We start from the raw sequence: 25,539 nt of genomic DNA on the forward strand, positions 1-25,539 counted from the left end.
TGTTGTCTGATTCCAGATGAGCAGCCTGTGGCTTACCCTTTTCATCCTATCATTGTACAGAACCTCATGACTTTTTCCATTCACATATGACAGCTCATTTATTCTAACCTTGTTACTCCCTTTATGTTTTCTTACTTACTCATTTGTTGTTTTCCTTCGTCACTAACATCAAGCTTTATTTTCCACATGCACAACAATCACTGATCCTAAGAAGAGCAACTCAAGCACAAATGAACATCTATACTTCAGTCTAATGCTCAGTGTATTGCCAAGACCATCCTGAATCCAGTCTAACACCTATGAAGAAAAATATATATGAAAGGAGAAGTTTAAAGTATCTGGCTACAAAGAGATGCCTGTTGGTGGTTGTAAAAGCATCCTTTGATAACTCAGAAGAGAGTAGAGATGAAGAGAAGTATTTTCTCTACTGGCTGATGGAGGTAAGGAAAAAAGTTGCTTTCTAAAAAATTACCAAAATGGCTTTGGAGGTTATTCATTTTACTTAATATCTAATTGCCCCATGCAGCAGACACAACAGACCTATCTGAGATCAACACTGCTTTTTGAGCTACAATAATGTTGTATTAGAATAGAATTAGTCTCCATATTTTGTGAGTAAAAAATTAGTACATAGCTAACACCTCTCCTAATTATTTGCTTCATTAATGGAAGCATTACTATACTAACCTTCATGGATTAATTTTAACATATAATAAAATAGAGGATCAAAATGCAAGCCAATAAAAAGTCAATTCTTATCAAAGTAGTTGCCGTATCCGACACTGTCAGATTAAAATTACATGCATTAATTTTGGAGTGCAGAATGAATGCAGGATCTTTGTAACAAACACTGAGAATTATTAGCATGTCAATATTTTGTTGCTTAAAAATGTGTCATGTAGGGAGACATTTTCTAAGTCCCTACTTAAAGTTCATAACCACACACTTGAAAGGCCTGAGCAGAAATTAATACTGTTCCAAGTGCTCTTTAGAATGATGATTTCTAAGAAAAATTGGTGACTTGGACCACTGGTTGTATTCCACAATACTCAGCAAATCTGTCCCTTGCATCTATTCTGTTCTGGGATGTGCTACTTATCATCTGAGATTTCAGCTTTGTGAGCTCAGTAGGGGAAAAAAATAGTAGTACGTACATTGGTAATGACATGCTCCATTACAGAGTAAAATGTGCAGAGTGCATTCATTTCAAGGAAACGAAATGTAAATGTACAAAGCACATAAGAAATCCATTTCAACTCTTAATCAAATTTAGTGGGATCAAACCGTGGTGGTCCTCTAAGAAAGAAGAGAGTTTTTATCCCAGTATGAGAGAATGAATGGTCATTCTTGTTTAAAGATTTTTTTGACAGAGCTTTCTTACTCATCAGTCATTGTATTTAGATTGTTTTTGTTTAAAATATATTCTCCCAATCTCTCTCAGATTTGTGGATTCCCTGATTGCATGAGTCTGGTCACTGCTCAGCTCAGGTGAGAGTCATTGTTGCCTCCAGAGCATGCCAGGAGGCACTTGCCCTCTTACTGCACTACTGTCACACCATCAGGTAGACAACATTGTTTTCACAGGGAAAATGCAATTCTTATCCCTGTCAACTGAAAGTTGCTGACAAGCCCATAGAGGGTCATGCCGTGGTACCCCTGGTGAACCCTATTTTGTTTTTTAAATTTCTACTAGCGCAGGAACAGCAACTTCTTTCTTTTATGACTCCAGCAGAAAGCAGAGGAAATACTGATACAGCAACATCTCCAGCATACCTGTGGAACAGTCTGAGCCCGTCCACTGTGGCTCACAGCTGCAGAGTCCTGCATCCAGGAGGAAGGTGCCGTGCCCTGAGCACTGCTCCTGGCAGACGGGCAGGGAGGTCTCGCAGTTCACTCCGCCCCAGCCTGTGGAGCAGTGACATTCCCCTTGGACACACACACCGTGGCCAGAGCACATGGGATCCAAGCAGTCCTCTGGAAAGCAGGGAATACACAACTTAGAGCAGAAAACTTGCACCTTCCCACTGATTTAGTAGTGAAATACATCAGGGATTAAGATCAATTTGGTAACCCAACAGAACTAATGTTAAAAAACACAAGGAAGAAACAGTATATGTTAACATCTGTGCAAAAGTGTAAGCTCAAAAAAAGAAAAAAAACATGGAGACAGTTAGAGGCCATATGAATCCACTTGTCTTATTTTTAAAACACAGATTCCCGGGACAGATCTATTGGTCTAAGCCTGTGAAGTTTGTGCTTCAGCAGCAGGGCTGGGAAAGAGTTGGAACAATTAACAGTTACTTCTATAGTTGTGCTTTGTATTTCAATTTGGGCATTTGTGCTCTGTGTTTTATTTACATCTGGGAAAAGAAAGATTTATTTTTTCATATTCCTGTGGAAAGCTATCTCTATAGCTGAAAATTTGCTGCAAAAAAAGGTCATCCACTAACCCTGAGTAGTGCATCTCTGACTCAAAGCTTGCTGTAAAAAACCCCCTCATACACTCATAAAAAATATGTGCTGGGCAATTGCAGGTAATGAACAGCTTCATAAAAGTCATAACATACTGATGAACAATTTGCAAACAAAGATCTAAATTTGTACTCAGTTTGGATTAAACTATTCCTAGTGAAAAATTCAGGAGCTCTGTAGAAGAATTTAAATCAGATGGTTAGCCCTGTATGAGCAGCATATTCTTTCTCGAAGCCCCAGCACTGCTTTAACAAGACAGGTTTTAAGCAGGAAGCAGCCTGCCTTCTCTGGGGGCTGCAGGAAGACTGTGGAGCTGAACAGGATCTGTGGGGTCTGAGCATGGGAAACAATTAGCCAGAAGCCTATCCATGTTAGATCACACTTCAGGCTAGCATTAAAGAGACTCTGTGAAAGTTCTGCTATGTATTTTTCAAGTATCAGCACAAGTACCATTTTAATAATTAAACTGTAAACTTAACAAACAGGACTCTGAGCTATGGGAATGAAGAGATGCTCTCTGCTTCAAGAAGGGAAGGCTAAATACTTCAGACACAGAGATTAATGGCCTCCAGTTTATAGGACCCTTTGACCTAAAAATAAAGAAGTAATGCTTTATCTTTTGAACCGCTACACCACCAATTCAAGATCTAATTTCAGGATTTATTTTGTATCTTTTCCAGCCTTCCAGGCTTGTGCACAGCAGTGTAATTCTGAAAGAGGGGAATCAGTGTTTCTGGACAATGCACATATTGCTAAGCATAGGACAAAAATACACAACAAATTAACATTGTCTTACAATTTTCTCTCATCCTGAGACAGCTCTTTATTTTGCTGACATTTTAAAATTAATTGAGTGTCTCCACTTTAGGAAAGATAATTTGACAGGACAAATTCAAAGGACTCCCATGGCAATGGATATATGCAGCTACTGCTGCTTCCTGGATAGTACATCTGTTACTATGTCTGCTATTTTAACAGTACTGCTGTAAGACTAAGATCATATTTACATACAATAATGTAACCTTAATTCCTGACAGAATTACCTCACAACTGCACAAATGATTTTGTACAATACAAACTGAACAGTGATGTCAAGCACATACTGTTACAACAAAAACCCACCATGCTTATTTACACAGGTTTGTTTCATCCACCATATTTCTATATAATTCCACCTTTTTTAAATTTAAATAAGTTTCTTACTATAAAAATCCAATGTTTTCACCCTTAGTTTCAATAACTGTCCGGGAACATTTATGTCAATTTTTTTCCCCAACCATTTTGCAGGATCCCATTATGGCATGAAACAAAACAACAAAAAGCAGCAGTCAATCTCTCACCAGCTACAGGTTTGGTCAGCATCATGGCCTCAGTGAGGAAATCTGTGTATTACTTGCTTTTTCCCATTTGAGTTTTCTTGGTTTCTGAAGCTACCAACAACTGACTATGTCAGAAGCATTCTCTTGATCCTCCCTTTAAAAACCATTCCAGGTATGTCAAATCCATCAAATCCATCCTGGACATTTTTCTGACTAGAGAATTGAAGCCACATAAAAAACCTCCTTTGTGTGCTACTTAAAAGAATTACCAAAAATCTATATAGCAGGAAGCACAAAGTATGCTGTCAGTAACTCCAGGCTAAGGGGACTAGTGAAAAATCATCAAATCAGGGCAAGTATGAGGAAGAGTTCTGCTTTCTGAGGCTATGCACAGGGCAAGAAAGGCAAAGCTATCTCAGACATGCTAAGAGGGAAACAACAACTGCTTCTGTCTATAGATGAGGGCAGAGACACATTAGCACCATAATCAGCAAAAATACAGTTTACTTGTTCCCAGAATTTTCCACTTTTTACTAGCCAAGCCCTAAAGGAAGCCAGTTTAGTACCCTGAACACAGGCTCCCAGTAAAAATGACAACAGAATTACACAATATGCTCTGGTAAACTGAGCCCATTTGCTGCTCTTTTGGTTTTATATCATCAGAAAAGTCTAAGATGTGACAGAATGAAGAAAGGAAAAAGCTGATTATGATGGTCTGATTGCTCTGGAGAACCACCTCAACATATTTGATTCAAATGATCTTCTTACTGCCTTACCCTGAGCTTTTGGCCAAGCAAAACAAAGCCTGGACAGTCTCTGGGATGGTGTGTGAGGTTACAGGAAGCAACCTGTACACAGTCCCTCTGTGAGGGACTGAGGTTACAGGAAGCAAGGAGGACTGGGGGACACCAATAACCCTTCCTGAAAAAAGTAGCTGGGGCTTGAGAGAAGAAAAGTGGAGACAAACAAATTAACATTGTCGTACAATTTTCACACAGAAAAAACGTAATCCTTGCTTGCTGGGATGTTTTCCAGGAAACTTTTGGAGTATTGAGAATACACTGCTTGCTGAAAAGCAGAAACATTCACCCAGTTCTGATCTTGCTACTGAGTTTCAGTGGAGGGAGAGAACATAAATCATCCAAGAACTAGAGTTCTTCTGACTCTAAAAGAGAAACTGAGTATTTCAGAGGACTGCCCATGCCACAAATATTAGATAGTCTTATTAGACAATGACAAATAATTTTATCTTTTTGAATAAAAATGTCAATGTTATGTGATCAGTCCACTGTTACCAAGACCTGAATACCTTTACCTTCGAAAGTTTTATATTTTAACATTACTTTCTGAGAGACAGTAAAGGAAAGGTAGTTTTGAGCAAAACAGTCAGTACTGCTTCACAGAAAGCTAATCACACCCTTGTGATTTTTTAAGTACCTTAAAACAGGAGTAGAGATTAAAGCCAAAAATTAACCCTCCCAACTCTAGAGAAGGAAACTTCACAAACCTTCCTCACAAATCTCTCCTTTGTATCCAGGGACACAGATGCAGATGCCCATGATACAAGTACCATGGCCAAAGCAGGTTGGATCAATACATTGCTCCTCTGGAACATCACACTCTGGTCCTTTCCACCCATTTCGACACACACAGTGACCTTTCTCATATTCTCCATTTCCGCTGCACAGCACTGGACAGGAATCTGAAGAAAGCAGATTGGCCTTTTTAATGTATTTACATACTTACATAGATTAACATTTATTGTATTTATCATTCTGTAAAATTGCTTTTCCACTCCAGCTCCTCAATCCTCCATTTGGTACAGGGGTTGTAACAGACTGAAATCTTTGAACTAGGTAGTGCACCAGTAATATATTGTCCCCATCTCCTCAGGCTGCCTCACCTATATAACCTTAATTTTGACCTGAAATGGGAAATCTTAGAAGATAAAAATAATTTTCTCCCCTTGGTTGGCCTCTGCAGAAAATTTGCAGTGATGCCTGCCTATGATTTTCAGTAAGATTAATATTTCTTCCCTAAGACCTGGAGCAAGATCCTGCCCTTTTCTTTTTTCTTCTAAGGAGGTTTAATGTTACTGAAGTTTTAGCCATTACTGATCTGTATGTAAACCAGCAATGTGGAATCTTAGTTTTACAATCCAGTATCAATTTCTGAGCCAATTGAACTCTTAAAAAAAACCCAAACAAGTCAACGCTACATTTGGGGAGACATTAGAAAAAGATGGGAACTTCTGGACATCATATGCAGCAGATGATGAATAATCCTGACAGAAATATCTGAAAAAGAAATAAGGTCACTTAACATGTTTTTTGCCTTAATGCTGGAGAACTGTCTGTAAGCTGCTTTAGGTTTCTTATCTACACTCTGTTCTAGTAAGGACCACAGCAGCATTTGATTTACTTAGATTTTCTCCAAAGTGAAACTGTTTGTCACTGTTAAGCAACAGAAAACATTATGTGAAGATAACACACTTATTTAAAAATGTGTTTAACAATTATGGAGAGGATGCAAAGAGGGATTATGGAATTTACTAACTCTGAAAGTCAGGGAGAGAGAAGTGGTTGATGCATGTTAACTCATGTACAGCATAAAGAAATTTCCACATGTGTGCTTATATTGTATCTACCATCTGGCTGGAAAAAGGAATTTAATCTCCTTTAATCACTTTGAATCTTTGCAAGCCCAGCAGTCACACACCATAATCATGATCCCTGTCATGCACTGTGGGTCATTAGCATGAGCTTACCTTTCGCACAATCAGGACCAAGAAATCCCGGGAAGCAGTGGCAGTGCCCTGAGATACATTCTCCGTTCCCATTGCAATTAGTAGAGCAGTCATCCAGGATTTCTGTTTATTCAGACAATTGTGCACAAAGAAAAATAGAAATTGGTTGAATTTGAAATGAATGGCATCTTCACCTCACTCTGTGAGACACATCTCAACATACAAATAGGTGCAGAAGCAGTAAAAGGCCCATTTTCATTCAGAGGGAGCATGAAACAAAATTTCTGTTCAAGCAGCTTACAAATATTTATTAGATTTTGTCTTGACAGGTTTGAGATAACAGGTGCATCATTTATATTACACCAAAAAGCTTTTAAAGTAAGTGTTCATGTAAAATTTACCACCATTAAAAGCACTGCAGGAACTAGAGTATTTGCTGAAAAATGTCCACCTTAAACACTTTCTTTTATTGCTGAAGTAATTTGTTTGAAACCTGTTTATAGAGTAAATTACCTTCTATGGTGTTCATTTGAACCATGTGAATTGAATCCCTTGGAGAAGGGCAGGATTTCCACTTCTGTACAATCAGATAAACAAAAAATAGTCTTTTGTATGGTGGTAAAATTCAATGCAATAAAGGACTCAGAAGTAGATTTGAAGTGAAAAAAAACCACCTTCAGTTCTGATGTTAAACTTGCCTATGTTTTCTCACACAGCTTTGGATAGTAAGCCACTTAACCTCACACATCTGGGGGCAGGCTCCTATCTGTATTTGGATTAGCTGGTTTTAATTTACACATGTATTTCCTACAGGAAAGCAGTGGATTCACTGATTTATAGAGGGTTTGTGTAAAGAATATGAAGTAAATTCAAACTGAGATGATCCTGCATGGAGCAGGTGACTGTCAGGGCATTCACTGATTTATAGAGGATTTGTGTAAAGAATATGAAGTAAATTCAAACTGAGATGATCCTGCATGGAGCAGGTGACTGTCAGGGCAGCTCAAGGACTGAGGGGCTCTGCAGCCCATGCAGGTGCTCTGCAGGATGAGAGAGGGGCTGTGGGACAAGGGCAGCAGGGACTGCTCCCTGGGCACAGGCACTGAGAGATGTGGGGAGGTACCTCTGGCTGTAGGAAGATGGGAAACATGACTCCTTTCCCACAAAATAATAAGTTCTGAGGGAAAAGAAGAAAAAAACAAATCCTTTTGAAGAGTATTCTGTCCGTGGCAAGTGGTTTGGGAGGAAAAGCTTTTCTCTTGGAAGAGCACACCACTGGAATATTTAAGGCAATCAAATCTGATATGCCTTTAAACTCAAACATTGCCAAATGATGGATTATAAGAACAATCTAGAACTAACAAACATAATTCAAATAACTGTATTTTGATCTTATTTATGGGTACTTGGACAGATAAGGATTGGTTCCTTTTGGAAACTCCTACTGTTATTTGCAAATGTTCCTTTCAGGCTCCCAGTTTATATAAAGAACAGACATTTGATATGTATCTATTAATTAGATATCCACAACCTGTACACAGATGTCTGTTTCAAAATCAAAAAACCAGCTCATTTTTAGAAGTAGCTTTTTTCACAGATATGATGCTCGTTATTAATTTTTCATATTACTGTTCATTATCAACTCTTCTCTTGCTCTATGTGTGCACTTATCTGCCTTCTCCGTTTTCTAGAATCACATGGTAAATGATCCCTACACTGAACTGAAATAAAGAATTAATGGTTTGAGAAGTTACTTCCCCTCAATGCAATGTCCACTTTGGGCTGCCCTTTATTTAGCTAACAAAGCTTGAGGCAGGCCACATTTTGCATGCAAGTTACCTTCCTCATGGGAAAGTCTGACCTGAGCTTTAGCTAAAGTGTCAGCAAAATCAATTTTGTACATAACTAACATTGAACATCTTGAAATACTACCCAGCAGCTGCTGCCAAGGAGGGCTTGACTGGTTCCCCGTGGTATACAGCAGAGATGCACCCAAGCCCTTGCTCTGTTCTGAGTGTTTCTGGCCCTGTCTGATTCCTTTGGCAGCAGAAATGTCAGATTGACTCCAGCCCAGTCTGGTTAAGAAGGATGGCCCAAGGATTTTTTTTATGGAAACACCCAAAACCAATGAAGAACGACTACACACAGAAAAGTAGGAGAAGCAGCAACCCAGGTTATGAAAACACTACTTTCAACTGCATCTGCACTAGATTCTTGCTGCAGTATGAACAGTCTTTTCCCTCAAAACATCTCCTTGCAGCCATTTTGCAGATGAACTATAAGGATTCCTGCCTGCACTGTCTAACACACTTCCCTCTTTAACACACAGTCTGTTCTGCTTATTGGGCACAGAAGGGATGGACAACTTCTTTTTTTTTATCAGTGGTAACAAGAACCAAATTGCAGTTGATTTCACCTTTTTTTTTTAAAGGTTATGCAACTAAATGAAATATTAGTTCAACCCCCTGTATAAACCTGCTATCTTAAAGTAGGAATAAACAAAGGGCAGGAATTTGGATTCTGTTCTGGGCTGGAGTTTGGCCAGGTTTTATGGTCTTTGTAGAGCATCTGCAAAGATGCTTCTGAAATTGCTTGAATATTGTCTTCCCACATGGCATTGAATAATGGCATATTTTCTTGCTTGCAAAAGATACACTTCCCTGAACAGAGCAAATATGAAATTTTACACCAGAGTCACTCTTTACAACTCTGTCTCAATTTCTAAGTTTCTTTTTCTGTAAGTCCTTCAGAACTTTGCTATTTGAATCATACTGTCCTGCTCTGCAAGGTGTTTACCACAAAGTAAAAATAGTATCCACTTGTTCTGAAAAGCAGATGGCATGTCCATTACTAGTAAAGACATCTTGCTAAACATATGGTAGAACAGGTTAACTAAAGGGTATAGTGGTTAAAGTCTTGCAGCAAACTGAGACTGTCATAAATACAACACTTCACCTAAACTGAAATTCCAAAAAAGCCCTACGTGTGAGAACTGCTCACTCACAACACCTACCTCTGCAAACATTTGCCCACCTATATGTTAAAAAGGCAGTAGGAATCTGATATGCAATCAGGACACTGCCTGCTGTATTTGCCCTCTGTATTCCAAAGAAAATGGTTTATTTGAATAACTGGATGAAACAACAGCACCCATCCATCAAAGAACATTCACAACCAAAGCCACAAAGGCCACCTTTTAGATTTTCTAACTTCTAACTGACTCAAATACTGGAAATAAAAACTTAAAGCCTGGATTTGTGTGGGATTTATGGTTCCCATGTAAGTAGAGAGGGCAGACATAATCTCTTTTACTTTGAACAAGATAATACCAGAAATTACTCAAGTATTAAAGCTATCATATAAAAATCTTAACACATCAAAACTTCACACTTAATTAATTCGATAACATCCATCTTTAACATACAAATATTGCTATTTGCCTAATATTGGCTTAAACATGAAGTTGCTCCACTGAGGTTAATTAAACTAAGCCGAAATAAAATATTTTTAAGAGAATACTTACAAGGAGCTGGAATCAAGGTCAATAATTTCTTTACAAATGCATCTCTCCAATGTAATAATCAGAATAACAAGTTTCCTGTAATTGTTCTTACCAATTGCTGTGGTTAGCACAAACACTTGCTCCACTTTCTTTCCATCGTTGTAGAATGCCATATGCCAAGCTCCTTGATCCATATACTCGATGAAACCTGTCTCTTGCAGTGAAGTTAAGATCAGGTTCCTGGGAGTTTGCTGAGGCTCCTCTGAGTTTTTTGGTTCCTGTTTAATTAACTGTTTTCCATCCATCAGCTTTACAAAATCAAACTGAAATAATAATGAGCAAAAATTAACTGGCTAGCAAATATTCATGAATCTACTCTGCATGTCTCCTTCAAACAGGAATAAATAGTTGAAATCTTCTGAGGAATTGCCTAAGTATTCACCAATGTGGACAGCAGTTGCATAACCTTGTCTGTTCAACTTCGGTTTACATATAAAAAGCATTAAGGTAGGTCAGAAATCTGGCATCAAAACTTGCTGTTTGCTGTGGCAGGGCAAATTCTGAATTGCTGCACTAAATACAGCAGATTTACTCCAACAATTACATCTCTTTAATGGAAATAATTCCAAAATTCCCAAGCTGTAGTGCCTATGTTATGCAGCTATTCGTCTCAAACGCCAAGAACTGATTAACAAAGCTATTGCTCTATATCAGATCTTAAATCTTTGCCCCTTAATATCAATATCATATATTGAAGCCTAAATATACTTTATATTTAATTTTTTAATGCAATAAATATATATTTTTAACATGAAAGTGCCTAATACCTCATCAGGTTGATGCTGACAACTTTAAGATCTGTTAACCTCAAAGCATCAGAGATGTAAACCTTTCCATGAATCCCTGTTCAATAAATGCATATATTTCTCTAGGTTTTTTAGGCATTCTGATTTCAAGTAAAGTCCAATGTCAGATCAACTGAGGATCCAGCTCCAATCACAGTCAACGACTGCTAAATGGGGTTATTTCTAATACCAAAAACTGCAGTAAATAATATTTGAGGTTAGAGTACATGTTCTCCGGAGATCCCTTATAAACAGTCTTTCCATTACTCCATGTATGTTTATCACACTCTATGGAGTGTGATCCTGCTATAAGAAAAGAAAAAATCTATTATCTATAGAAATGACTGCTTCATATGCCAAATACATTAAGTCTAAAAAAAAAAGTTGAATGTGACCAGCAATATTGCATAAGAAATTATTTATTTTACTATTAACTAGGTTTTTTCCTGCAAAATCCCCAGGAGTAAGCACTCAAAAATAATCATCATCTCAGAAACCAGAAGCAGCTTTTTTTCTTTTCTATTAACTCTTTATACTGACTGTTTCTTTTAATGGAGCCAGAGAAAGATTAAAGTATTTTCAAGTGATGTGGTACTTCATCCCACTGTCCTTGCACAGAAGGTGCTGGAGCTGGACAGTGTGTACCCATCCAGCCTCCCAGACAGTCACATCCTCGTGGCTACAGCTGCTGACCTTTCTGGCAGGACATTGTTCCTTCCCCTGAGAGGGGATGGTTTGAGTGCAAAGCTAGAGCTCGGGAAAAGAAAGGGATAACCAGACTGCTTTTCGTGGTTACAGCCAGTCCTCTCCTCCCTCTCTGCTTTGAAAGCATAAATGTAAGCATGGCAGAATCAGGATTATTTCAAATTACCTGAGTATGAGTAGGTGGGATGTTTCTTCTGCCATAAATTCCCAGCAGAGAATCCTTTGCCAGAGAAATGTTGAATTTCAGGTACATTGGGTGATGAATAGTAATTTGGAAGCGCCAGAATAAGCCAGGGGGGATGGTCTGCATCACTTGGGCTCCAATCTCTACTTCTCCTGTGTCTATGGCCCGGCCCTTCTGAAACACTAATTTTCCAGAAACAAACAAATCAGTCAGTTTTATATTCACAGTGGATGAAGATAACAGGTATAAATGTGCCTTAGATATATAATGGAATATACCAAAACCAAACTCTAAACAGAGGACATTTTACTGAAACAATTGCATTTTTTATTCAACGATTTAGAACATGAAAATAAACCTGCATGCAGTATTTCCACCAACAGGTGTCAGGGGGCATTTTTGCACTAGAAATCTTGGAACACTGCACTGATTATGAAAAGGTGGAACTGCTCTGCGTAAACCATGGTCTTTACCTATCAGCTGTACAAACAAAACACTTTCAGCTGCGAACACACAAAGAGAAGGCAGTGGGACATTCCTCCTCTGACATGGATTTTAGGCTGCTGCTGAAGGCATTGCATAAGCTGCACAAATGGACCCCAGTGAGCACAGAAAATTCACCCAGTAGTTCAGAGCCTGTGTCTAAAGCCTAGATTTCTATTAATCACCATGCCTAATGGTTTTATTATGGTAGTGATAATCTAGTCCTGGAGAAATAAAGGACATCTGTTCTGGCTTGGTCTTCCTGCATGAAAATGTAATAGGGGCATGAGGACAGGGACAGGCACTCTAAAGAGAAAACTGGCATAATTTCATAATGCCAAACAATAAATTTGCAGACATCTACAATATGTAACTTCACACATGGGTATGAGAACACTGAAATAGAAAGGGAAATGGAATGCATAAAGAAGACTTTGCCAAACTCAATTGGAGCTGGCTTGCTTTGCTGGCTTATATCACCATCTTTGTATTTTTTAATGCCTGTCTGTGATCAGCATCGTGACATGCTGCAAATCACAGACCCAATCCTGCTAACATTTGAGCTAATTCCACTAAAAGGTTGGTAAAAGTCTGACATTTCCATCCTTTCTCTCAACTAGAATAAAAGCAGGATTGTATGTGGCATCAGAGGACGAGTCAAGAGAAGAAGATTGAATTCAGCAGCCGTATCCATTTATGTTTCACTTCATTCCAGTATCACAGTGAAAGGTAACGAGGAGCAAAGTGACTGGAGCCCCACCTTTTACAATAATGCATATAAATTTCTAATGCAATATAATGTACGTGAAATTTTACAACTTGCCTCTGGAAATGAAAACAGCAGTAGCAAAGCTGGGGCCAGCTCCTTCCTGAACCTGTTAATAACAAAGACCCTCAGTGGGACCTTACAGAGGCTTTAACTAGCGTAGGAAGTACTTAGCATTCTTAATGAATAGAGATTTAATTTACAAGGCAGGAGCAATTCCCAGGGTACTGGATCTTTCAGCTTTACATCAGCTTTGTGTGACCAAACCTACAGCAAGAACTAGGAGCTACCTTTTTAACACTTCATCATGTAAAAACCATCCATTTTTAGTGCACAGATTAATCTCATACTTTAAAAGTGCAGTCCTTAGTTTGTGAGTTAAAATATTTCTAAATTGCTGCTTTAATAATGTTCAAGGTGAGACTCCTCCCCAGTCTGCTTCATGGAAAAAATCTTGAGTGTTGAGTTTTGAAAAGAGAATTAAACTTTCTATGTCAGAAAACAAAAGTTGATCCCTTCCCACCCCAACCTATAAAAGATCCTACTAGGCTTATGTAAATTTACAAACCTTTTCCCCTATTTCCAGTACTCCAGAGATATTAAATCTTAATGATTCTTTGCAAGCAATTACCCCGGGGTTAAGTAAAACACTAAGGAACTTTTTGGTGTTATTGACACATGGTAATTAATGTGATACAATTACAAGACAGTAGATCTAGGTAAAAAGTCAAGGATACAGTATAATTTTTGAAGTTAATGGCATTATTGGTTGGTGTTCAAGGTCTCCAAAATACAGCGACTGCTTTCTATTTTGTTGAAGTGAGAAGGTCTGCTTCTTTGTTGAAAAGAAAAAGCATTATGTGTTTACTCTGGGTGAATTTTCACTAACTGATGTTATCAAATTTTGCTGAGTATCATGTTAGCGTTTCTAGGCTCAAAACAAGGCATCTCAGACTTTTTCCACATTTGGCTGAAAATACCTTTGCTTTAGAAGCAATTTTATGTAAGCTTTAAAAAAACCAGATACACTTATATGCCCATTTCTCTCATCACAGGGGAAAGAAGTGAATGCTGCTGTTCACAATGCTAACAGGAAAATACATATACTATCTACCACCTGCTGATAGGATGCTGTCACAGTATCTCTACCTTTCAAATGCTAATTTTCCAGACAACCACATCGCATGGAAAGGCCACTGTGGGAGCCATGCCTGATTTCATGTGTATTTTCATTCACTGAGCCACTGTGCCTTCTTTACAGAAAAAGAACTCAGCTCTGTTTCTCTGCTTAGTTGAATTAAGGAGGTATTTGGATGTGAAAAAGGCACCTGAAGATATACTTTTCATAGACTATCCTCATGTGTTTCCATGCTCTTTCTTGAAAAAGTCCAAAATAAGCTTTTAAAATTACAGTGCTGCAATACAATTCTTGTTCTAAAAACATTTTTCTTATGACAAAACATCATTTAATTATCTATATTCAATTTCTTGCACAGCCAGCAATATTGCCAATTGGTATTAAGTCCTCTCTATTCTTTCTAAGAACACTTTCCTTGGAAGTCTAAAACAGAAGATAAATCCTATTCACAGGTTTCTCTTGGCTTCAAGAAATAAAAAATCCGAACAGCGTGGTGCCAATTACCTCCACAAGAACATACCCATATGCTGATTATTACTGATCCTGAAACAATCAATCTCCTCGTACTCCCCTGGTAAAGAGCAGCATCAATAGGATATCTGACTTTTTAATCACAGTACTACATATTAAAATGTTAACTCATAGCCGTGGGTCACTGTGTTATAAAGTGACTTGACGAAATCTGACTTCCTGGTTTGTAAACCCGATTTTCATCAAAAGATTAGTCAAAATATATGCTTTCAAAACCTGGAAAAGCATTCTGTGCTGGTGCATTGAGTTGGGAAAATGGGAGCCCACAGTATCTGACAGCAGTTATTTATCCCTGTGAAATCACATCAGAGGCTTCAAGTTTACAGGCAACGCATCTACTTCCTGTGGTATTCTGCTGCAGGGAAAGGAGTTGCCTGTTTCCAAGTGCTGCTTTTCACCACATCTCCATGGAGAAATTTTTGTGAGGACTGGGAATAAAATTACTGTTCTATATTAAAAGTGACAGGAAGAAATAAAATGAGCAAAATTAGCCAGAGCCAGTGTACTGATTTCATGGTGAATGAGTGGCACTAATTTCACATGATTTTTTCTTGTTTTTCCCAGAGTAAACTCCTTGCTAGTACACTCTGGATTACATGCTACCCACAAAAGGTGAAAGGGGACAAGTGAGACAACAGTCTAGCTGTGATGATGACTGACCTGAAACTGCAGGATAAGCCCTCAGTGAAAAGGCTCTGCTATCACAGACTGTTCTTTAGTGTTGTGGGAGAGTTGTGTGGCTACACTAGACATTGGGATTCCCTGGGGCAGGGCAGGTGCTTTGGGTTGTCACCTACTACATTGAGTCTCTGTTGATTCACATATCCTTTTCTCTGTTTTTAAGTATCTAATTTTTTAAAGTTTTTGATATTTTTCTGCACATCCTCCTTTGGAAGCCAAATGCTTTAGAAAAGCTTTTATTAAATCTGTAATATATTGACAAAATGATTTAACGCAGTTGAGAAGAACTATTTGAGATATTTTCTGTGGTACACCAGGACAAAAATACAACAGAAATACAACAAAACATTGACTGCAATTCACTACCAATCCATTCTAAAGAACAAAATAATGGATAACAACCTCATCATCTCCTTACATATATTTCTATTGCTTATTTATCTAATACGATGTCTATCCTGTTGTGCCACACTGATTTGTAAGACTATTGATGCACAATACAATCTTCCTCCTGGAGGGACTGGTACAACAATGTCCCACTTTGTTGCATATTTTCAGTTATAAATCTTACCTGGAACACACAAAATCAGACCACTGCTCTGCTCTAAAATTTGAAAGCTCTGGAAATCTCCTATCATTGCAGAGCTATCAGTACAATCTGACCTTCCACCTAACAACTGGAAAGATTTGGTTTCATATTCTACTTGCATTCACTTTTTCTGATCTGATTTATGCACTTTTGAGTATCATAAAAAGAGAGGGGAGGGCCACCTGTTCTTATGGTCAGAAAGCATGGTCACAGTGGTCAGTCAGAAGCATGGGCAGAGCTTGTGAATAATATTGGAGCAGGTGATGTAACAACATTAAATGACAAGACTTTAGAGGGAGGAATTGCACTTCTCAGCTTGTCCTTCTCTCTGTTTCATACTCCTGGCTGCACTGCCCACTTCTTTCCTATCCCAGCTCTGGCAATTTTTTGCCCCTTCAAGAGGGCTAGTTCAGCCACTTAATGGCAAAAGATCATCTGCATTCTTTAACAAACCCATTTTCTGCTGCCATAGAGAACTGATGTGCCTTGGTTGTGCACAAGACAACCCCTGCAGTGGGCACAGGGAAGCTGCGGAGGGGCAGGAGGGCAGAGCAGGGCTGTGCCCCTGGCACAGGGAGCTGCCAGGCTGGCTGGGGCATTCTGTGCAGCCCTGGTAGATTCCTGTGAGCTGAGTCACTGTGACTGGGATGTGACAGGACTCTATTTTAGCTTACGCCTTCAAGAACTGGATGACTTGAAAAGCATTAAGATTTCTACTCCTCTGCACATCCTGACGTGTCAGTACAAAGGGTTTCACTTTGCCCGAGATTGACTTTGGTCTGCAAGACAGGGACAGCATCAAAACCTCTGCACAAGGGGGAACAAGGTGAATACAGTCTTCCCCTTCCCCTGTCTTAAGACAAAAGCCAAATGCTCTCATCTCTCTTCTCTCACCAAAAAAGGACAATTACTGTGCTACTGAACCTTCCTTTCCTAATGGTCTGGGTTGGTGGCTAATTTCAGCAAGAGTTCTGCTAATGGAAACTATCTGGTTATGGGCGCTTCATATCTATTTAAAAATTATACTAAAGAAGACAGAACCTGAACTCAAAATATTGTCAAAATGTAGCAGTAGTAATGTTTAACTGTTCATAATCTATCTGTCTGCCCATTCACACATACCTTTTTTTTCTGTTTTATCAGAAACTTTTCCTCCAATTGGTGAGTAAGTAGTGTCCACGGATTCTGTTCCTTTATTTCCTTTGCTAACTCCATTTTCATAGAGCTGCCCTTCCACAGGCTGTAGTTGCCAGGTTAAACCAAACAAGTGTACTGCTGCAAAAAAATGAAGACCAATTAATTGATTTCTAAGCTACAACACCTTCAGTGAGACTATGAAAGAATGCAATGACCCAGTTTCTGCAAAGCCGAGTATTACTTTGTTATGTTAGTAATAAATCAGCATTTCAAGGGGGCTAATGAGCAATTTACTACTTTACCTTAAAACTCAATGTTTAATTAGTTTCCACACTTTTGTTTTTGAGCTCAGCCAGGTCAGGGTGATGAATTTCTACAGCAATTAATGGAAATACTTGCAATTAAAAGGAAAACAGTTGAATAAATTCAATATTGTGTGACAGATTCTAATGCTACATCAATGTAGTCCCTCAGCTTTCGCTGGCAAAGAGCTCAGACTCTTCTGTTTAAAGCACTGCCACCAACTAAAACTTCTCACCTTTTCAATCCAGTTGGAAGTGAAATTGTGCCCACTGCATTTCCAAACCTTTTCCTTTAGGTTAAACAATAATAAAAACACTGACTCCGTGTATTCATTCTAGAATTACACTGCAGATGAAAAGCTGGCTCTAGATCTAAAATATGTGCAATTATTTTACAATACAAATTAACAGAAATATAATTGCTAATTATGCATGCATTATGAAATCAAATAATCTTTTTAGGAAGTTATAAACTATCCTTATTACCATACACAGGGGCTGCCTACTCTACTTTGCTTGCAGAGCCATTTGTGTTTTCTGCTTTCTTTTCTTTGTTTCTGATCTGAGGCCTCAAAGGATGGTAGGAGAAAGACAGCAACAGAGGATCTTATTTTAATATAATGTGATAGCACTGCAGTCAGTCTAGACAATTACCTAGGTCTTACTGAGAAGTGCAAAGCATTTCAGGGAAGAGGTTGCCTTAGCATTGAAGTAACTCAGCGGGGAGGACAGATGACCCACTAAAATATGGATTGAGGATCCCCCACTGAGGAGCTGAAATTGTCACATAAAGAGCAAAGCTCGAGCAGCAGCTCTTTAGCCACATGCAGCAATTTGCACTGAGTAGGATCTGCCCACAGTATGAGCCTAAAAGGCAATATATTTGCTCTTCCTTAATCATGTAGGAACCTCAGAGACTCTAGGGGGAAGTGTGATCTAGAATGGGTCTTGCATTAAGAAAGTACCTTGTTTTATTCTGCACTTGCACATACTTCACAGAAAAAATCTCAATACAACCAGGAAACTTGGAGTCCATTTCCCATGTGTTTGCTCACAAGCCTCCCTTGAATGCTGAAAAGTTAAATTATAAAAATTTAACAAAATCCCAAGACTTGAATAGATTTCTGGCAAGGGCTTGCCAAAACTACCACAGGAATGCAAAGCTGCCAATCTGCAGTCATTACCAGATCTGTGCACTCCTGAGTCACCCAACTACAGCTACATGATCCAAATCAAGCAAATGAGAGCACTACTATTGAGTTAGTGAGGTCACAGTATTTGTGACACATTTGTATGTTTTATACTGGCTTCAGGAGAAGAAAGACAAATTAACTGGATTCTCCCAACTGACTCACTCACCATCAGATCTGGGCTCTGGAGACAAACTCCTGGGCAGCAGAATCCCACTCCCCAGAAGACACAGTATAGAAGTGTACTCCAGTGTCAATGGTGAGAACTCAAGCCAGAGACTTGCCTAGATCACTTCATATTCTATAAACTTAAAATCATCAAGGAACTATGCTAATAATTTGAACAAGATCTTGCAGTCAGATCACACAGAGCTAAGGTCTGAGCTTTGAGCTTAATGCAAGAGTGGATGGCACAACAAAAGCTAACACACCTCAACATCTCTAGAGTACGTGCTCTTGCTCCTGGCTTGGGCTAGACATTATTATTATTGAAAGATTTAATAACAACAAAAGGGAACAAAATTCGATGGGACTGATAACTAAAGAATGTGCATTTATTTTATACTAATCCAAATAATTATATCAGCACTACAAAGATTAACACTAGAAGCAAAACACAACTTCACATATCAATTAGCTTCTAGTGGTTATAGAATAATGAATTTAATCTAGTTGCTTTCTTAAACTATTCCCATTATTGCTGTTATTAATTCCTTAAGACAGTATTTGCACGTGCTGCAGAGGGTACATCACAAAGCAAGGGCTGAATGTGCACTGCACCTTTTCCTTACTGCATATCCTTTCTAGATCACATCCTCTGTGCAGGTTGTCATCCACTCACACCAATTCTAATCATTTACTTGCTTTGTCTTCCTTCAGGCTGAGGAAGTGCCATTGTTTTCATAGCTCGTGCCAAAGCTTGGCAAGCTGGCAAACCCATCTATATCTATGTTTGACAGTCAGCTTCCTCCCTGAGAAACACCAGCTGCGTTGCAGAGATGCTGCTCCCTGCCAGCCTCGGACCTGCAGTTCGTGGGAGGTGACACAGGGTACTTGTACGCTGGATTTGCACTAAACAGTGGGCACACCTGAAGAACAAAGCTCATTGCTGTGAAAACAAGGTCTGCTTGAATGGAACTGAATGACTTCTAGCACTGCAGAAACCTGCTCATCTTGCAATCTTAAAATCATTCCCATTTTCATTATATTAGTTTTAGCTATTGAGAAATTACCTTCAGATCCAGGTGTCCTCTGACACTCACCAGAACATAAAGCCATGCATTCCTAGAGATATCTTTTTCAGAAGTTAACTACAAGGAATAATAAATCTTTACTTACTAGACACAGAGCCCTACCTTGCCTCTTCATTTTCTGTGATACTTTTCTTTTACCTAGGGTATACATAATTCCTACAAAGCTTGTTTTCTACAGCATATGTACACCATGTTTTAAATATACATTTATTTCACCAAATAAGATTACATAAAACTTTCAAATCTCCGTCTCTCAAATCTCTTTAGGAATAAGTAGGCATGTACTGAATTTCATTAAAAAGCTCAAAAGAACTTCTCTTTTAAGCCATTCTCTCTCTGATTTTGCTAGTGAATTTCTGGGTTTTGGTTTTCCCTTTTTACACAAAGGTGCACAGAAAATGGAATTCAGGTGTGGACCACACTGTTATTCCCCACAGAATAAATTCATTTGCAAGGTTCTCAGCTGTATTCCCCTTGTGTAATGCCCAGGTATATGATCCTACTGCACAGACCAAATAAAAGATGATTCCATCACTCTGCCCAACTTAGCAGTGGGCTGGGTAAAAAGGAGGGAGATTCACTTTCTGATGAAGGCATCTGCCCTTTCCTCAGAGTTCAACCTTCCAGACTGAAGCTTACACAAGAAGACTGCAGTACACTTGAGGGCTGCTTGCTAACCCCACTATTAGGACTACAGATGAATTATATGATGTAGCTCAAGTTCACACAGAACACACAAAACAGCCTTTGAGGTTTGATGACTACACTTACATTACGCAAAAAGCAAAAGCTACTTTGGCTTTGCCTATCTGGCATTCCAAAAAAATTCTGCAATCGCATACCCTGTATTTTGCAGCATCTAAAATACTTCAGCTACTAGTAGGGTGCATAAGGTCACTGGTGAACTGCTACAGTTTCAGGCAGAACCCAAGGACTACCAGGCAAAGGGAGAGAAAAGAGCTTGTTAGCTGGCAGGACTGCAAAACTCATCCTTCTGTTAGGAGGGGCTGTGGTGAGTCAGCAGGAGCATCTGTCCCTGACATGCCCTCAGCTGGCCCAGCTGAACCTCTCCTCTGGCAGCTGAGTGTGATATTCTCCCTGCTGGTGGCAATTGCAATGTTTTACTTGGCATTCTTGAACTTCCAACTTAATTTCTCTGTTTCCTTGGTTCTTCTAATCCTACTGCAAAGCTCATCTGAAAAGATTCTTTTTTTAGCTTGCTTGCATCTCCAATATGTGTGTGTGGTTCGGCTTCGCGAACGAAGATTTGGGAAGGGCTGTCCCCACATGGGTGAGCCCTTCCAGTCTGCGCAGTGGATTTTAGGTGAGGCTCAGCATGTGCAGAACTGGCCCCACCGTTTAAGTCCTGAGGTTCATCTGCCATGGCCGAGCGAGCTTGGACAGTGACATTGAAGTCCTCAGGACTAGAACCTACAGCACCTGGCATTTCCCAGGAGGTCTCCCACCCAAGTACTAATCCGGGGCTGACCCTGCTTAGCTTTCGAGATCTGACGGGATCGGATGTCAGGGAGGCATTTAACTCCAATATAACCCCCTGTCTATTGTGACATGATTACTTTGCTCTGTGAAGGTTTTTTTGCATGTTGCCATGAGCAAAGTTGCACATTGCTTTCACTGAGGTGATCTGGAGGCAGGAAAATGTATCTGAAGGCAAAATTTCACCCTCTTTACATAATGTCTGGAGATAGGGCTTACAGGATGGATGCTGCCATATCTGTATTTCATGTATATTTTATTAGATAGCCCTATTTAATTCAAAGCTTCTGATAAAATTGTAACACAAAAGTAGACATAGAATTATTTTTTTTTAAGATGCATTATGGATGTTATGGCAGATGCTAAATTTGGAGGAGTCTGTAGTCAGTGGATCTGAAGTGACTTGAGGATGCCACAGGATTATGATGAACCTAAACTACTTGCTCAGCCAACTTGCCCTGGCCAGGCTACACAATGAAGCTGCACAGGGCAACTTTAAATGACCTCTCTCTCTCCAGTACAGAAGATCCTACTCAGTACAGAGCTTTTCTTGGCTAATTTATTATGCCTCTTAGGTAAAAAATAATTATTAGGTATAAAACAGATCTCATGCAGAAAAAGATAAATTAAAGACCTACATCATCTACCCTTTTCATAAATTTCCTTCATGGAACAGAGATGAAAAGTGTGTGTGACTTCATGCTGTCTAAGGGACTTTATCCAGAGGTAGGTTTTTGGTCAGTTCATGTTACTGCCGTTAGTGAAACCAGTTGGGTCATGCTCAGAACCAAAGTTTGGGTCTTTACCTCTGAAGCAAATGGCCAGATTGCTTATTTTATTCAACATTCAAACAAAACACACTGACACTTCCAGATTGTCTACCTCATTCCCCACAATTCTACAGCACAGTAAATATTCACAAAGATACAAGCAATTTTTTCAGAACTCGCTTTGTAAACTGGATTAACCTGCCATCTGCTGTGAAGCCAATGATCTAATTTAATTTATTCTTATCTACCTTCTGTGTAAGCTCAGCTTGTCAACTCCGGTGCTCTATGTTTGGCAGAATATGAATAAGAGCCTTGGCTTTGGTGCAAAAGAGACACTCAGTAGTGAGGAGACATCAAAAAAGTCCCGTGCAATAAGTACTTACAACCTGTGAGATAAACTTCAGAGGACAAAAATCCTGCAAATGTGAAGTCCCTCCAAATTGCTGACCTCCTCTAAAGGTTTTTGTTTAGCTTTCTCTGCTGTTTCCAGTTATTTTACAGAATCTCAGTGGATCACCTCCCTGAAGCCCAGACATTAGAAGAGCTGTAATAGAATGTATATCAGCAGCTGACTACTCTTTCTGCACCTGCTCTGACTAAGTGCCAGAAAATTATTTGTTTCTGTAACTGCTAGTAGGTTTTGCTTATAAAACTGGATTTTACCGTGGCATGAAGCCACAGATGCATCAGTGTCTTAGTTCCAGTAAAGGTGAAGCAATGTGAAAATATCTGAACACAAAAAAGAGTCAGAATCAATGTCCTGATCCTGACCTACAGAAGGGATGATCTTCTGTAACTCATAAAGAAAATACTATTTCATTCTGCTCTAAACAAATTTGAAATTTTGAGACTGATAATATTTTATTCAGTCTTAAGAATACTGTTTTTTAAAACCATACTGAAGTGGTAAGTTATTTTGGACTATCTAAGGCATTTAATGAAATAAGGATTTTTCCATATATTTCCATGTATTTGTTATAGCTGTCTTAATCCTCAGCATTCTCCTCTTTCTCAAGCACTCTTCTCTTTATACCTAACTTATTTTTATACCTGAAAATACAAATATACTCCCCCTCTTCTGCAATCCTCCTACAGGGATGATGGCTCCATCTTTCATTACCGACTTGTATTCTAGACTTAATAACAAACAAAACCTAATCTTAGGCAACAGTAGATGTTGTCAGGCTTTCTCCTCTGAGTACCTGAAGATTTTGACAATATCAAGTTCCTCAGTAAGACCCAGGACCCGAGAGAGCAGACACCACAATTCCCAGCTGTGAGACCCTGATGTATCTGTCTCGGGGAGAGTTCTGACACTAAGGAGTTCAGTGACATTTCAGGGCTGTGCATCTGCATCACAGCTTTTACATAACCCTCAAACATTTAGTATTGTTTACTATACCATTATATTCTTCAGTGGAAATCAGCATATATTCCCCTTGAGCCTTCTCTGCATAATTTCTATTTTTGTTACTGTTTTATACTGTCTAAAGCTATGCAACAAATGGTATAAATATATGCACTGAGATACATATATCCTTAAAATCTGGCCTGGCCTTTGCCAATGCTGAAACCATCACGCCTCTACCTTGTACACAGAGTGAGAAATGGCAGGTCAGAGTGGCAGGCAGAAGAGAGCTTTTAATTTCCTTACCCTCCATGTGAATATAATTTAAGACCCAATACCCATCTGCAGTGCACACTCATAAATAGTGATAATATCATGAAGGATAGAGACGACTTCATATTCATACTTGAGAATTCATTTGTAAATAAAATAGTCATTTCGTAGGCAGGGATGGTTAAATCCAAGAACATGAGATGCAATTTTCAGAGGCACTGAACATTTGCATCACCTGCTGAAATCAATAGCAGCAGTAGGAGTTCAGCACCTTTGATCAATAGGACCAGTGATTTGCAAGTCCAAATCAGCTGCTGATAAAATGGTAAAGTATCATGGAAGAAAAATCCTACTTACTAATGAGCTAAAAAGAACTGACTAGATGAGCAGCCACATAACCCATTGTATTGCACTTAAAGAAAATAATGTGGTGCTGAAAAAACAAAAAAAAATGTATTTCACATTTTATTTCTTGCATTTGCCCAATTTACTCTTAACATTTTTTTGGCCAAATTTCTTCTTTAATTGCTGATGGTTTCTTAGGTTTTATTACCTTTAGATTAGAAAAAAGAGAATATCTACAATAACATTTCACAATGGCAGGGTATTTTACACTCTTCATAGCAACACGGACCAATAGATGAACAGGGAGATACAAATATTGTCTGCATGAATCCAGTATGTTCTTGTCTTTCAAATGATAATTTGGAATTTATATTACAGCCTTTGTACATTACTTTATGCAAAGTACAGTGTCTGCTAGTCCCCATCTTGCTTAACAGATAAAACTACTTAAAATTTATAAATTTCAGTTTTCTTTTCCATATTTTGTTTTTGCAAGGTCCCATGTCTGTAAATATCTGAGCCCAGGCTGGTGACATGGATCCAGCTCAGTCCTTTCAAACTTTTCATGCTGGAGAAATGTATCTCAATACATTTATAAATCTCACTTTTACAATTAAAACCAGAAAAACTTCAAGGCAATTGAATTTCAAAAACTTTCCTTTGAGTGTTTTTTTTTTTTTTTTTTTTTTTTTACTTTGAGCACATCCAAGAGAGCCATGACTAGTGGTACAGGGTGTAGCTGGAGGCCTGTTACTTGTGATGTCCTTCAAGGTTCTGTACTGGGCCCAGTATTGAACAGTATCAACAGGTTGGAGAGATGGGCAGAGAAGAACTCTTTGAAGTTCAACCAAGGCAAGTGCTGGGTCCTGCAGCTGGGGAGGAATAACCCATGCACCAGTACAGGCTGGGAGTCACCCTGCTGCAGACCAGCTCTGCAGGGAAGGACCTGGGGGTCCTGATGGACAAAGAGCTGTCAGTGAACCAGGAGTGTGCCCCTGTGCCAAGAAGACCCAGGGTATCATGGGGTGCATTTGGAAGAGCATTGGCAACAGGTCGAGCAAGGTGATCCTGCCCCTCTACTCAGCCCTGGTGAGGCACATCTGGGGTGCTGTGTCCAGTCCTGGGCTTAGCACAAGAGAGACATGTTGCTCCTGTTCAGCTTCAAGAAGAAATGGCTGAGGGAACCCCACTGATACCTATGAGTATCTGAAGGGAGGTGTCAGAGGATGGACCAGGCTCTGCTTGGTGATGCCGAGCAACAAGACAAGGGGCAAAGGGTAGAAAGTGATGCAGAGGAAGTTCCAACTGAATATGAGGAACAACTTCTTTACTGTGTGGGTAACCACGCACTGGAACAGATTGCATAGGGAGGTTGTTGAATCTTCCTCAGTGAAGATATTCAAGAACTGACCGGATGCAAAGCTGATCCCAGGTTAAGTTTGGTCCTGAAATTAAACTGAGTT

General features: G+C 39.1%; 1 protein-coding gene across 2 annotated transcripts in view; it reads right to left on the bottom strand.

Moving 5' to 3' along the window:
• Nucleotides 1-25,539, bottom strand: part of TENM1 (teneurin transmembrane protein 1) — a 238,049-nt gene that overhangs the window by 117,633 nt on the left and 94,877 nt on the right. For both annotated transcript variants that reach the window (XM_071569594.1, XM_071569595.1), the window contains 6 exons: nt 17,084-17,236; nt 11,756-11,955; nt 10,152-10,362; nt 6,559-6,660; nt 5,299-5,493; nt 1,774-1,974 (listed from right to left, as the gene is read on the bottom strand). In XM_071569594.1, coding sequence (XP_071425695.1) covers nt 1,774-1,974; nt 5,299-5,493; nt 6,559-6,660; nt 10,152-10,362; nt 11,756-11,955; nt 17,084-17,236 — 1,062 coding nt within the window. The remainder of the gene's footprint in view (nt 1-1,773; nt 1,975-5,298; nt 5,494-6,558; nt 6,661-10,151; nt 10,363-11,755; nt 11,956-17,083; nt 17,237-25,539) is intronic.

This window comes from Pithys albifrons, chromosome 14 (assembly GCF_047495875.1).
Source record: "Pithys albifrons albifrons isolate INPA30051 chromosome 14, PitAlb_v1, whole genome shotgun sequence".
Lineage (NCBI taxonomy): Eukaryota > Metazoa > Chordata > Aves > Passeriformes > Thamnophilidae > Pithys > Pithys albifrons.